We start from the raw sequence: 13,776 nt of genomic DNA on the forward strand, positions 1-13,776 counted from the left end.
TGTAAAGGCAGCTGAGCAGGGGCTTGGGAACTGAGTTTGAGTGTGCAGTCACTAGATAAAGTACTGACAGCCGGGGCCCATGTGCGAAGGGTCCTGCCCGGTCCAAGACAACAGGTCCCGGTCCAGAGAAAAATACCCACGTGTTGGGACTGTCGAACCATCGTTGTGACTCTGCTGATGCCATGATCAAACTGAGATGCTCCCTCGTCCTTGAATGCCAGCCCCCTCCCCAGACGGCTGTGATATGCTCGGTTTGTATCACAAGGATGGGCAGGACCCGTGGGCTGCCCCTGCTGTGCGCTGGTGCTTCTGGCTTTGGAGACTCACTCACCCAACAGGAGATGGCCTGGGGACCCCAAACAGTCATTCCAAAAGGCGACTTTGCATTCAGGCAAGACCCAGCATCAGCGACACCAGACACAGCATAGAAATCAGAGAAAGCCTACTGTCCAGCAGTTGTGACCACCAATACCCATTTATTTTATGGAAAAAAAAAATCTCTGCATTCTGTAGGTTTCCAAAAAGATTTACTATTGAAACAAATACAATATAGGGAACTCTACCTGCATAATTTCACTACGATAAAGACAACATATGACTTCTACTCGCTACAGAAGGCTAACTGAAAAGCACAGGTGCAAACGGAGATTGCATAAGGAAGCGTGTGTGCGCATGTGTGGTTAAAACCTTTAGTAAGCAACTGCATTAAAATATGCTAAGACACTTACCCTAGTTCGTGGCGAGCTCTAATAAAAAGCCACAGGCTGTCATTAGTTTTGTTTGATATAAAAATTTGGTGTGAGCTTTGATGGTTCATTTACAGTTTATCAACAAGAAGGTCATTTTAGGACAAGCACTAACTTTCCTCTTACTTTCACATGCTCACAGAATAAAATCAATTTTCATACATAGCGAACATCTTTTATTTTCAGGTTTGCAAACAACGGTAGTCAATTCACACAAAAGGTTACTTTTAAAACTACCTGTATTTACTCTAGTTTATGCATGGGTCTATGAAACAAACGGTGCGTATGTGCATAAATGTCTGTCTGTACATGTGGGTAGTTGTGTGTATACTAGATGGTAGCTGTTGACTTCTTCCTATGTCTGTGACCTCCAGGGTGACATCTGCAAATACCGAGGAGGGGGAGATTCTCCCCGTGACCCTTGCCCCGTGGTCCCCAGTGGGACTTGTGGACTCAGAACACGTACAAGCGCAGGTGGATGCCCATGAAAGAATATTTCAACCCTTTTTCTGGCATTTGACGGCTAACATTTTCTGCTCTGCTCCCCGCCACCTCTGCTCAGGATCAGGGCATGGGATGGCAGTGAACTTGGCTGTAGAACTCCCCAAACTAACCGGAAATGACTTCTTTCTCTGCTCCCGTCTGTGGGCCTGGCTAGCGGTGCCAGTGTTTGGACTGAATGGGATGTGGGAGCAAGCAGCCTCGGTGTGGAAGGGTCAGCCCTGTGCCTGTGCTAGTGCTGAGAGATTCAGCTGTCTTAGCCTCTGTCCCTTCTTTAACCTCGTAAGGAAGAATGACATATCAAAGGTAGGCTTCTCCTGTATAGTCTCTCTATATAAATACTGTGTATATACACATACAGATACTCCTACATATGCAAGCACTGACCCACAGACACAGCTGAATGTGTGCAACACTGACTAGCCACATGTCAACACATCAGAAAAAGTAGTCATGGTTCCTGCTTCCAGAAGGTCAAGTTACACGTCATGAGCTTTAAACATTCAGGGAAAATCCAGAGGATCCCATTAATTAAAGGATAAAGGAAGATGCTGTCAAAACTGGTGAAGTACAGACTAAGTGAAATTGCAAAGAAAATGAAAATCTGGAACAATTGAGGCCTAGTTGTGAAATTCGATAACTGTAAACTGCAGTCTTCAGATTTGGATTTTTTCTTTCTTTTTCCTGTTGCTATGGAAACTTGGTAGTAAAGCTTCAGATGTCAAGGAGTTCTCCCAGACCTGAATGGAAAAAATTCAAAGTTAAGTCAGGAATAACACAACCTGATTGAAAACAACGTAGCTAAACACTAGATAAATGACTGACAAGCTGTAATCAACACATTTATAAACATTGCTCTACCTTGGAAGTTTTTTAAAAGCATAATATTTGAAGACAATGAATAACTCTCCTGGCTTAGATCTTAGGAAAAGCTTCTCCTAAAATGCTAATGATCACTTCAGATGCAAAACATCTCATCTCAGATCAGTAGCAGCTATTTCTGCTGCTACTCCAGAGGCCTATGTCTTGTACATCAGCTTGGTTATTTTATGAGCAGGTTGACTTTGTAACTTAGAGATTGATGATTGCCCCGTGTATGTTTTTCTTTTTTTTTTTTTTGGTCGCAGAGGAAAGCAAGAATAGTTACTGGTGCTCTTGAGACATGGTTTATTAGTTTCTGGTTGCTGCTATAACAAATGATCACAAATTTAGGGACTTAAAACAGCACTGATTTATTCTTTTACATAAAGACTTTTGACCCAGGGGTCAGAAGTCCCAAATGACTTACAGGTTTTATGAACGTGTTGGCAGGGCTGGTTCCTTCTAGAGAATCTGCTTCCTTGTCTTTTCCAGCTTCTGGAGGTTGCCAGCATTCCTTCTCTTGTGGCCCATCACTCCATCTTCAGAGCCAGCAGCGTAGCATCCTCACACTCTCATTCCACTTTCCTCTGCTTCATGGTCACCTGGACTTCTTCTCTCTTGCTCCCCTCTTAAAAGAACACTTGAAATTCCATTGGGCCCAGCTGGATAATCCAGGAGAATCTCCCCATCTCAAGATCTTTAGCCACACCTGCAAAGTCCCCTTGCCATGTCAGGCAACATATTTCCAGGCAGCAGGGGTTAGGACAAGGACATCTTTGGGGCCCTTATTCGGCCCACCGCACACGGGCAGCTCCGTGTCCACAAAGGAAACAAGCAGCATGGGGCAGAGGCGTGGACTCCAAGAACACCTCCCTCAGGTGGACAAGTTCATGGCAAGTGACACCAGAGTGGGCTGCAGGTGAGAGCCCACTCCTGGTTCCTGCTCAGTGTCTTCCTTCAAGCCTCCTCTGAGGCCCCACCCTGGAGCCGTGACTTAACCCCCGTGGTGCTCTGACGAGATGCTGTCTCTGGGATGCACTTTCAAGATGAAGCATCTGTTTGCTCCCTTACTCTTCGCAGACTCTTTTTGCCCTAGAGGAGTGCCGAGTTACAGTGCTGGACCAGGATTTCAGAGGGGGTCTAGTTAACGCACACATCTCTGGTTACAGTTGCCAAAGCTCAACGTCACCTGTGGGCTTCTGTGATTGGAGAGTCTGGCTCCATCAAGAGAAGGAACAGTGAAGCGGATGTGGCTCAACTGATGGAGCATCTGCCTACCATACAGGAGGTCCAAGGTTTGATACCCAGGGTCTGCTGGCTCCTGTGGTAAGCTGGCCCATGTGCAGTACTGCTGCGCACAAGGAGTGCCGGCCCATGCAGGGATGCCCCCGTGTAAGGGTGCCCCCTGTGCAAGGAGCGGCCCCTGCGCAGGGAGAGCCGCCCCGCGTGAAACCGCAGCCCACCCAGGAATGGTGCCACACACAGAGAGCTGACGCAGCAAGATGACACAACAAAAAGAGACACAGATCTCCAGGGCCTCCTGATGAGAATACAGGCGGACATGGAATGTGCAGCAAATGGACACAGAGAACAGCCAATGGCAGAGGGGGTGGGGGAATAAATACTTTTTTTTTTTTAAAAAAAAGAAGGAACAAGGATGAGTGATATGTGTGTGTTCATCTGACTTGTCTCTGCTCCTACGGCTAAGGCAGTCTTGCTGTTATCCAGAAGTGCCTGGAGAAGTGAGGGTCCCTTCTGCTCAGAGCTTCCGACATGGATGCAGCCCCTTCATTTTGACAGGGACTGGGTCTCATTTGTAGCCCAGTTACAAGACAGCTGTAAACTATGGGTTATCTTTGGAGAAGCAGATTCGGACGACTGTTGTAAGATTCTTTGAGGTTGGGTAAAGACTCCCATTTTGTTTGTAAAACGGTGAAAGGCCATTTGCATCGTGGGGATGGTTCCCTTTCTCCTTGCTGTGTGAGACTGGGCTAGAGTCCAGAGCAAAGTGTCACCTGTGACACTGTTGACATTTGGGCCAGATCATCCCTTGTTGGGAGGACTGTGCCCTGGGCAGGGTTTAGCAGCATCGCTGGCCCCTGCCCACTAGATGCCAAAGGTAGCACCGTCCCAGTCAGGACAGTTAACGTCTCTGGACGGTGCCGGCTCTCCCCTGGGGGCAGACTGTCCCCTGGTTGAGAACCACTGGTCTGGACAGGGGATTGGCAATCACAGAATACCTTCCGCAGCTCTACCACAACGCTTTCGGCTTTAATGTGATACAACACCTCTGAAAGGAAATTTACTTCTGTAAAATGGAGAAAATATTAACCAACCCCATTATATTGGGGCCAAAATATCATGGAAGTCTTTGCCAATATGAAGTGCTAAGCAGAGGCTCAAACCTTTAGAAATTATTGCACTTACGATGTGGAAGAACTATAAATCAGTAATATCTAACACTGAGCAATTTTCTTATCAAATTCAATCCTTACAGTAACACGTGGATGAGTCCTATTAGGATCTCCATTTTACCTGGAGACCCTAATATGAAAAACCTGAGCCCGGTCACCTTGGCAGGCTGCTAACGGGCCTGAGCCTCGGTTCTCAGCTGTACGTGGGGGACTGTCGTGTCTACCTGGCAGGTGTAATCTGGGCCCATGAACCGTTTAGTGCAGGCAGAGAGGCAGTTCAAGGCTTGGACCAGCACTTTCTGATTCCAAAACCCAAAGAATTCATTTTTCCTGATATTTAGGAACCTTAGGGTTTTCCAGCGTCTTTAACATTTGCAGTCTTAGCCCTACAGCCTCCTCCTCCTCCTTCATGCTGAAACTTTCCTGTTCCTGCAAAACCTTCATCTACTGTCCCAGGCAGACCTGTGCTGTGCCCTGCCTGGACCACTGTCCCCTTCAGTGTTTATCACATGGTCCTGTGTTTGTCTGCCTGGCTATCTTCCTTCTGTGCTATTTTTATTGTTTCCATTTCCAGGGCCCAGAGAGCAGTGGCTGCTACATATTAGGCTTTCGGTATATATTTATTAAATATAAATAAATATATGCATATGAAATACCGTTGCATTATTTAACAGTATGGCATAATTGAAATAAATCACACAATGCTCAAATTAATAATTCTAATGAAATGATTTAAGTAAATTATGCAATAAAGAAATGCGTAATTGCATTTGAGTAAGTTAGCAAAACCAGGACGGAGTTTAGAGAGAGAGGTTTTCTCCTTTCTGTTATCTCAGAAAATAGAAGGGGAGGGTTGGGCTTACTCTTCCTTTTTTCTTTTTATTTGAAATACTTTCGAACTTACAGACCAGTTACAAAAATAATACAAACCCCATACAGAGAACTCCAACATACCCCTTCCCCCAGATGCTCAGATCCACCAATTTTAACATTTTGTCACATTTTCCATTTCATTCTATCAATCGTTTGTCATTGTCTCTTTAGTTGCTTTAAAAAACACACACACAAAACTGTGGGCACATATATGCAACATAAACTTTCCCGTCTCACGCACTCCCAGGCAGACCATTCAAATGTGCTTGGTCACATCCACACCTTCTACTACTAACACTTCCCCATCTCCCCAAGCAGAAACCCTACACCTGGTATGCAGTAACTCCTATACCCCACCCATCCCCCACCTTTATGTAGTTCGTGCTAGAAGTTACATGGTTTTTCATGATGAGTCCAAAATTGCCAATTTCTTATTTCATTTTTTATGCATTTGCCTTTTAGATTCCGTAGGAAGTAAAAAGTAGAGTAACAAATCAAAAGTGAAAGAGTGCTGACACTCTGTTTACCCTGGTTACCCTCACCAGAGGTCTTCAGTTCTTTATGTCCTTTTCATCTGTGGTCTCTTGTCCTTTCTTTCAACTTGCAGAACTCCCTTTAGCATCTCTTGTAGCGCTAGTCTAGTGTGATGAAGCCCCTCTGCTTTTGTTTATCTGAGAATGTCTTAATTCCTAATTTCTGAAAGACAGTTTTGCTGGATACAGAATTCTTGGTTAACAACTTTTTTGGCTTTCAGCACTTTAAATAGACCATCTCACTCTTCTCTTGCCTGAATGGTTTCTGATGAAAAACTGGCACTTCATCTTATTGAGGCTCCCTCGTATGTGACACATTGCTTCTTTCTTGTGGTTTTCAGAATTCTCTTTTTTTGGAGGGACCAGGGATTGAACCCAGGACTTTGTACGTGGGAAGCAGGCACTCAACCACTGAGCTACATCTGCTCCCCAATGAGAGCTGGTTTTTTCATTTTTCATTTATTTGCTTGTTTTTTTTTGTTTTTTAGGAGGTACTGGGGATCAAACCTGGGACCTTGTACATGAGAAGCAGGTGCTCAACCAATTGAGCTACATCTGCTTCCCCAGAATTCTCTATCTTTGGCATTTGACAATTTGATTATAACGTGGTGCAGTGTAAGTATATTTAGGTTTACCCTGTTTGAAGTGAGCCTCTTGGAGATTATATATGTCTAACGATTTGGAAAGTTTTCAGCTATTATTTCTGTGAATATTCCCTCTGCCCCTTTGTCTCGTTTTTCTCCTGGGACTCCTCAATTGGTATGCTTGGCAGTGTTCTTTCAGTTCCTCAGGTTCTGTTCACTTTTCTTCATTCTTTTCGCTTCTCAGAATGTATGATTTCAACTGTTTTTATCTCTAAGTTCCCTGATTCTTTCTTCTGCTGGCTTTGATGTGCTGTTTGAACTCCTCTAGGGAATTATTTTTTTTCATTTTATTTTCTCTATTTTTAAAAAAATGTTACATTTGAAAAATATAAGAGGTCCCCATACACCCCCCACCCCCCTCACCCCACTCCTCCCACATCAACAACCTCTTTCATTGCATTTGGTGAACACATTTTGGAGCACTGCTGCACCACATGGATAGTGGTTTACACTGTAGCTTACACTCTCCCCCAGTCCACCCAGTGGGCCATGGCAGGACATACGATGTCCAGCATCTGTCCCTGCAGTACCACCCAGGACAACTCCAAGTCCTGAAAATGCCCCCACATCATATCTCTTCTTCCCTTTCCCTACTCTCAGCAGCTACTGTGGCCACTTTCTCTACATCAATGCTACAATTTCTTCCATTACTAATCACAATAGTTCCATAGTAGAATATCAGTAAGTCCACTCTAATCCATACTCTATTCCTCCATCCTGTGGACCCTCTAGGGAATTTTTAATTTGTTACTCTTTGTGCTCATTATCATTTTCCTGATTTTTTTTGGTTCTTTGTCCATGTTTTCCTTTAGCTCTCTGAGCATATTCTGATCCTCCTCATTGATGGTTTCTAATGCTTTAATCTTAATCTTCTCCTTTGCCTGGGCCATCACTTCCTGTTTCTTTGCATGTTTTGTAACCTTTTGTTGAAACCTGGACATTTGCTATTTTAATGTGCCATCACTGGAACCTAGAATCTGAGGTATCTGTTCCTTAAGATTGTGTCCAGGTAGGGCTATAACAGCTTCTCTTGAATGCCAGGTGCCAACAAAAATATAAAAATGAAGAAGGAAAAAAGAAAACCCCTTTTCCAGTCTTTGCAGATAGACTGTGTGAGTGCTCTCCTTCAGGGCTTAGCCAAACAATGAGTCTAGAGAGTAGCTCCAGGCCAAAGGGCAGGGCCCTCCCTCAGCTCCTTCCTACACAGGTGTCTTTTCTTGGGCATGCACCATAGCCCTAGGAATTCCCCTGTTTACATGGATACAAATGTCCCCTCTTCCTTGGGAAACAGTTTCCTTGTGGTCCTGGGCACTGCACTGGATGCCCTAAGGTCGGGCTGCTTTTTGCCACATAAATGCACTTCCCTCTTGTGTGTGGGAATGATGCGCCATCCTTTGATGGGGCAAGCCAGCTGCTTTGGTGAGATGAGACACGTGGTGATGATGCATGTCTGAAGATAATCTCTTGTTACAGGAGTTGTGCCAGCAAATGCTTGGAAGCCTTAAATTCAGCATTTTGCATCTTGTGCTGAAATGAGTAAGAGAGCTGTGCAAGGAGGAGAAGCTACAGAGCCAATCCCAGGGACCCCAGCCAGCTTGCCTGGACCCTCAGAGCCCCCTGGCATTAGGGGAACGCAGGCTTCAGGCTTGGGAGGAAGGTTCCTTATGGGCATTTTAAAGTCAATTGTTAAGGGGAAACGTGAATTTTTAAGTCTTCAAGAGACTGTAGGGGCAAGTTCAGGAGCATGCCACTGAGTTGGGAGTCAGTTGATCTCCAGACCCCATCTGGGACTTGGGAGCTTTGGAATCAGGAGAAAGTTATTTGTCTACTCTGGGCCTCAGTTTCTTCCTCTACAAATGAGGATTTAAAAATAGAAGATAAACAGTGAAAATGAGAGAAGAGAGAAAATGTTTAATACCCAAAGCAGAAAAGAGTGGCAGAGAGCTTTTCTCTAGGAATTATAAAAAAAAGTAGCTCGTTATTTGGCTTAACTGGAAAAATGATTGTGCGGGGGTCGCCGGACCAGGGAGCCATTAGAAATCCTAGCATCGCTATTGAAGTACTTCTCCTGAATGTTCCCAGGAGCCACCAAAACTGAACAGCTGGTGTCTCCAGCATTCTGCTCCCTGTTATTCTAACAGCTTGCCAAAGGTCTTGCTTGCTGGTTGAATGGTGACATTAGTTAGCCAAGGGGCACCGGCAAGACGAGCATTGCAGGTGAGTGCTGCCCTGGCTGGGGAAGCCTGCTCCCAAACACCCAGGCCTGGGAATCCCCGGGAGGGCAGGTGGGGGAGGGCAGGGGGCCAGCCTGCCAGGCCCACCTCCCAGAGGTCTGATTCGGAAGGGCTGGGGTAGAGCCTGGAATTTGCATGTCTACCAGCTTCCCAGGTGTCACTGATTGCTGGTCTGGGATCCTGCTTTGGGAGCAGCGCGAGTGTGAGTTGCAGGTGGGTGCCAGGGCCCCCTTCTTGGGTGGCCTCCCCCTGCTGCTGGGCGCAGCCCTCAGGGTCCCGTTTTCTTCCCAGCTTCCTCTGCTTCCCGTTTCCGTTCTCCCCTGCTTGCGCCTCTGGATCTAAGTATGTTTATTCTTTGTTTACTGGGCACCACTAAAACAAAGTTTTTGGAGGTCACCAGGGCCACAGGCCTGTTGAGGTGGCACAGCAGCGGCAGGGCCTTCACGCTGCCTGACGGTGATGGGTGGAAACAGCATGGTTTTCCGCCCTTTCTGTTTAATTCTTACGGCTGCTGTTTGCGAAGGGCACCACCAAGCCTTGCGTTACAATCAAAGAAATAAAGATGGTGAAGGTCGGCCGAGAGTGGAAGTGCAGCTCGTTCCGAGTAAGCCGATAGCCAGGGCTAAAATGGGTTCCTCTGCGAAGCTTGGACATTTTCATTCCGACCCATGGATGGGGGTCGTCACGTGTAACCCGCCCCTCTCTCTGTCAGCCCTCGACATTGACCCTGCCATCTGCAAAACGTACAGCAGTTTCCCCAAATGCGAGACCAACAGTCTTGGTAACACGACTCTGAAGGATAACAGAACCAGGAGGAGATTAAGGTTCAGGGTTAAGGCTGTTTCAACCGAAAGGACCATCGAAATGATTAAGAGACGAATTCGGGGGCGTTTGTTGTTTTCTGCACTCGGGGACCTTTACACCCCTGGACAGGGAAATTCTTCTGCAGTTAGAGACGTCCGAGCGCGTGTGAATTTCTTTATCCGGCTGGGTCCTTCCTGGCGTCTGCTCCTGTTGCCCTTTTTTTTTTTTTTTTTAATAGGATTGGATCATCTCATCCCCCCACCCCTTTTCCTTAAAAAAGATTTATTTATTTATTTATTTCCCCCTGCCCCGGTTGTCTGTTCTCTGTGTCTATTTGCTGCGTTGTCTTCTTCGTCCGCTTCTGTTGTTGTCAGCGGTACTAGGAATCTGTGTTTCTTTTTGTTGCGTCATCTTGTTGTGTCAGCTCTCTGTGTGTGAGGCGCCATTCCTGGGCAGGCTGCACTTTCTTTTGCGCTGGGTGGTTTTCATTACGGGGCGCAGTCCTTGCACATGGGGCTCCCCTACACGGGGGACACCCCTGCATGGCAGGGCACTCCTTGCGAGCGTCAGCACTGCGCATGGGCCAGCTCCACACGGGTCAAGGAGGCCCGGGGTTTGAACCGCGGACCTCCCATGTGGGAGACGGACGCCCTAACCACTGGGCCAAGTCCTCTTCCCTGCTCCTGTTGCCTTAAGATCTGGTTACTGGGCTCTGCAGAATTATATCCTGCAGATCTACCTTTTACAGAGAAAGACTCTAACATATAAAATGGCATCACTTACTTTAAAATATTTCTCACTATGGTACCAATAATTTAAAACTTTAATTTTGGTCATTGAAAAAAAGGTGACAAAAAGGTTTGGGGGCCTAAACCCCCGTTAGGAACCCACCACTCCCTGCTTGCAGCTGTTTAAACCCATTTAGACCACAGGGCAAATGACCCTACCTCTTGGGGCTGCTGAGTTGAGCCTGTGGGCAATCTGTGTCATTTCTGTCATGCTCGTAGCTTCACAGGTGCCTGGCAGGTAGGAAGCACTCAGAGGTCAACTGTCTTGGTCCACCACGTGGCCCACCACTTTAAAGGGGCCTTTGCCCAGACTTGGTGCTTTTTCAGGGTCTGTCGGTGCTGATGAGACATCTCTCCATTCAGCAACCACCTGCCCTTCCCCGAGACCCTTGGTACGTCCCGCAGGGTGGGGAAACCAGGGCTGCTGCCTGCCCGGGCCCTGGGACCACTCTTTTGCTAGAGCTCTTGCTGAGGATTGGTGAGCCTGTTTCAGCCCCACGTCAGGCCGCATGGGCTGCTGACTGGCCAGAATACTTAAAATCAGAAGTGCCATAGGGAAATCTCCTGGGACCAAAGCCTTTTTCCCAGTGCCAGCTTCATTCCTGCAGGTTTGGGATTGCATGCAGCTCAGCTGCAGCTGGGGTCCAGGTGTCAGCCATCAGTAGAGAAATAAGAAAGAAAGAAGAAAGCCCTACTCCTCACCTTAATTTGTCTTCTGACACTGCAGTAGATCCAGTGGATGCTGCTTTGAATTATTTTGAAACTCTTTAGTTGCATAATGTCTTGGTAAAGGTTTATACTGGAGCATATTATTTGCTTGTATCAAAAAATATACTCAATGCACGTGGCAACATTCAGAACAAAGAGATAGTACATGTAAAGTATATATTTACGTGCTGGCTTTTATAGGGAAGGCTCTTAGTAATTTATTCTGTTTTCCCTCCTCAATGACTACCTATGGTCGTTTGATAAAGACAGTTCCCAGTAGCCAGGACATTGGGAGGGAGTGTTTGAGGTGGAACCTTACTAGAGCTCATACATCAGACTTTGCAAAGGAATTTGAATGCCATCTATGATGCCCTCCCTTTAGCTACGGGAATTCTCTTTATGGTGATACCTAAGAGATGTATATAGACTCTCTACTTGTAGACTTCTAAAGGCAAGGAGTTTATCCCTTCTTAAGAGATCCAGTTTCTTCTTTACGCATTTTACTGTATTGTAAACTTGGTCATTTGACTTGGAAATGACTTCTCTAACTCCAAGGCATTTCCCCTGGTTGTCTGTGGGGGGGCCAATAGACCAGGTCCTCTCCCACTTTGCTGGGACAGCCAGGCCAGCACGTCGAGGTGCTGATAGAGAGAGGGGTGGGTTAAACATGGCGATCCCCCGTCCATGGGTCTGAATGAAAATGTCCAATGGACAGCCATTGCCTTTGTCGTCTCTTTCTTGTTAAATAGCAGTGGCTCCTTCCATGGTTTCTAATATGGAATGGGCCTGATTCCTTACTAGTTTGTCCTCTGACATTGGCTCTCATAAGATACAGTGTCCAAACCTGACTACTAAACCTCTTTACAAATATTCTTCCATAAAATAGAAGCACAGCTCTTCCCAACTCATTTTATGAGGCCGGAATAACCCTTATACCAAAACCAAAGAAAGATATCACAAGAAAGGAGAATTGAGGGCCGGTATTCTGCAAGAACATAGACACAAATGTCTTTACTCAAATGTTAGCAAATTGACACCGACAATATAGAAAAATTAATGTATCATGTAGGTTTTATCCCAGCAGTACAAGGTTGATTTAACAGCCAACTATCAATCAATGTAATTCACCATATTGATAGAATAAAGGTAAAAAACCAGATCATCATTTTAATGGGCACAGAGAAAGCATATGACAAAACTTGATGCTGCTTCATGATAAAACCTCTCAGAAAAATAGGATTAGAAAAGAACTTTTTCAGTCTGATGAAGTGCATCTTCAAAAACCTACAGCTGTCAACTCACTGCTGAAACACTCAATGCTTTCTATTAAGACAAGGATGTCTGCTTTCACCATTTCTGTTGGAGGTCCTAGCAAGTTCCATAAAGCAAGGAAAAGAAACAAAAGGCATGCATGGAAGAAATAAAACTGTCCTATCTACAAACAAATCCTGTAGGCAAAAAACCCAAAAGAATCTATTCAAAAGCCATGAGAATCCATGAGAACTAATAAGTGAATTTACCAAGATTGCAGATTCAAGGTCAATGTACAAAACTCAGTTGCAGAATCTATAGAGAAAGAAAGTAGATTACAGGTTACCAGGGGTTAAGGCAGGGGAAGGAGTTAAAGGAATGGGGACTTATTGCTTAATGGGTACAGAGTTTCTTCTTGTGGTGATGAAAAAGGTTTGGTCATGAGTGATGGCAGCATGATATTGTGAATATAATTAATACCACCAAATTGTCTACATGAGAGTGGTTAAAATGGGAAGTTATGTTGTATATATGTTGCTACACACACAAAAAAAATTGCATCTCCATGTTCTAGCAATAAACAATTAGAAAATGAAAGATAAAAAATTCCTCCATTTACAATAACATTAAAAAAAAACCCAAAACATGTAAGTATAAATTTAAAGAAAGATATGCAAGGCATGTACCCTGAAAACTATAAAATGTTACAAAGTGGAGTTAAAGAAGACCTTGGAGAGAGGGATCAGCTTCATGGATCAGAAGCCTCAATACTGTTAAGATAATAGTCCTCCCAGCATGGTCTGTAGGTCCACTGCAATCCTAATCAAAATCCTAACAGACTTTTTGAATACATTGGCAAGCTGATTGGAAAATTTATTTAGAAAGTCAAAGGACCTATAATAACTAAAATATCTTTGAAAAAGTAGGGTTGAGTGGGAAGACTTTAACTCAGTTTCATGACTTAATTTAAAGCTATAGTAATCAATAGTGTAATAATAGTGCAAATATGGACTTGTAGATCAATGGAACAGAACAGAGAGTCCAGAAAGAGACCCACCCTTAAACAGTCAATTGAGGATCTAGGGAAAAAATAGTCTTCAGAATGAGTACTACTGGAGCAGCTGGATATCTGTTTGGGGAAAAAAATGAACCTTAACCCTTACCTCATACCATACACAAAAATTAACTTGAAATGCATCATAGAGTAAAAGATTTCTTGGCCAGGTCTCAAAAAGCACACAAACTACAAAAGAAAATGGACCTCAGGATTAAACATTTTGCCCTTTGAAAGGCTCAGTGAAGAAAAAAAAAAGTGGTAAGCCACAAATTGGGTGAAAATAATTGTAAAACATATCTGATAAAAGACATGTGCTTAGAATACACAAAGAACTCTACAACTCAAAAATACAAAGACAAGCC

General features: G+C 44.8%; 1 protein-coding gene across 6 annotated transcripts in view; it reads right to left on the minus strand.

The window, feature by feature from the left end:
- Positions 1-456: 456 nt before the first annotated feature.
- Positions 457-13,776, minus strand: part of CDH13 (cadherin 13) — a 1,112,406-nt gene continuing 1,099,086 nt past the window's right edge. For all 6 annotated transcript variants that reach the window (XM_058279653.2, XM_058279651.1, XM_071209046.1 and 3 more), the window contains one exon: positions 457-1,987. In XM_058279653.2, the coding sequence (XP_058135636.1) occupies positions 1,962-1,987 (26 nt within the window). In that variant the 3' untranslated portion in view covers positions 457-1,961. The remainder of the gene's footprint in view (positions 1,988-13,776) is intronic.

This window comes from Dasypus novemcinctus, chromosome 18 (assembly GCF_030445035.2).
Source record: "Dasypus novemcinctus isolate mDasNov1 chromosome 18, mDasNov1.1.hap2, whole genome shotgun sequence".
NCBI classification, from domain to species: domain Eukaryota; kingdom Metazoa; phylum Chordata; class Mammalia; order Cingulata; family Dasypodidae; genus Dasypus; species Dasypus novemcinctus.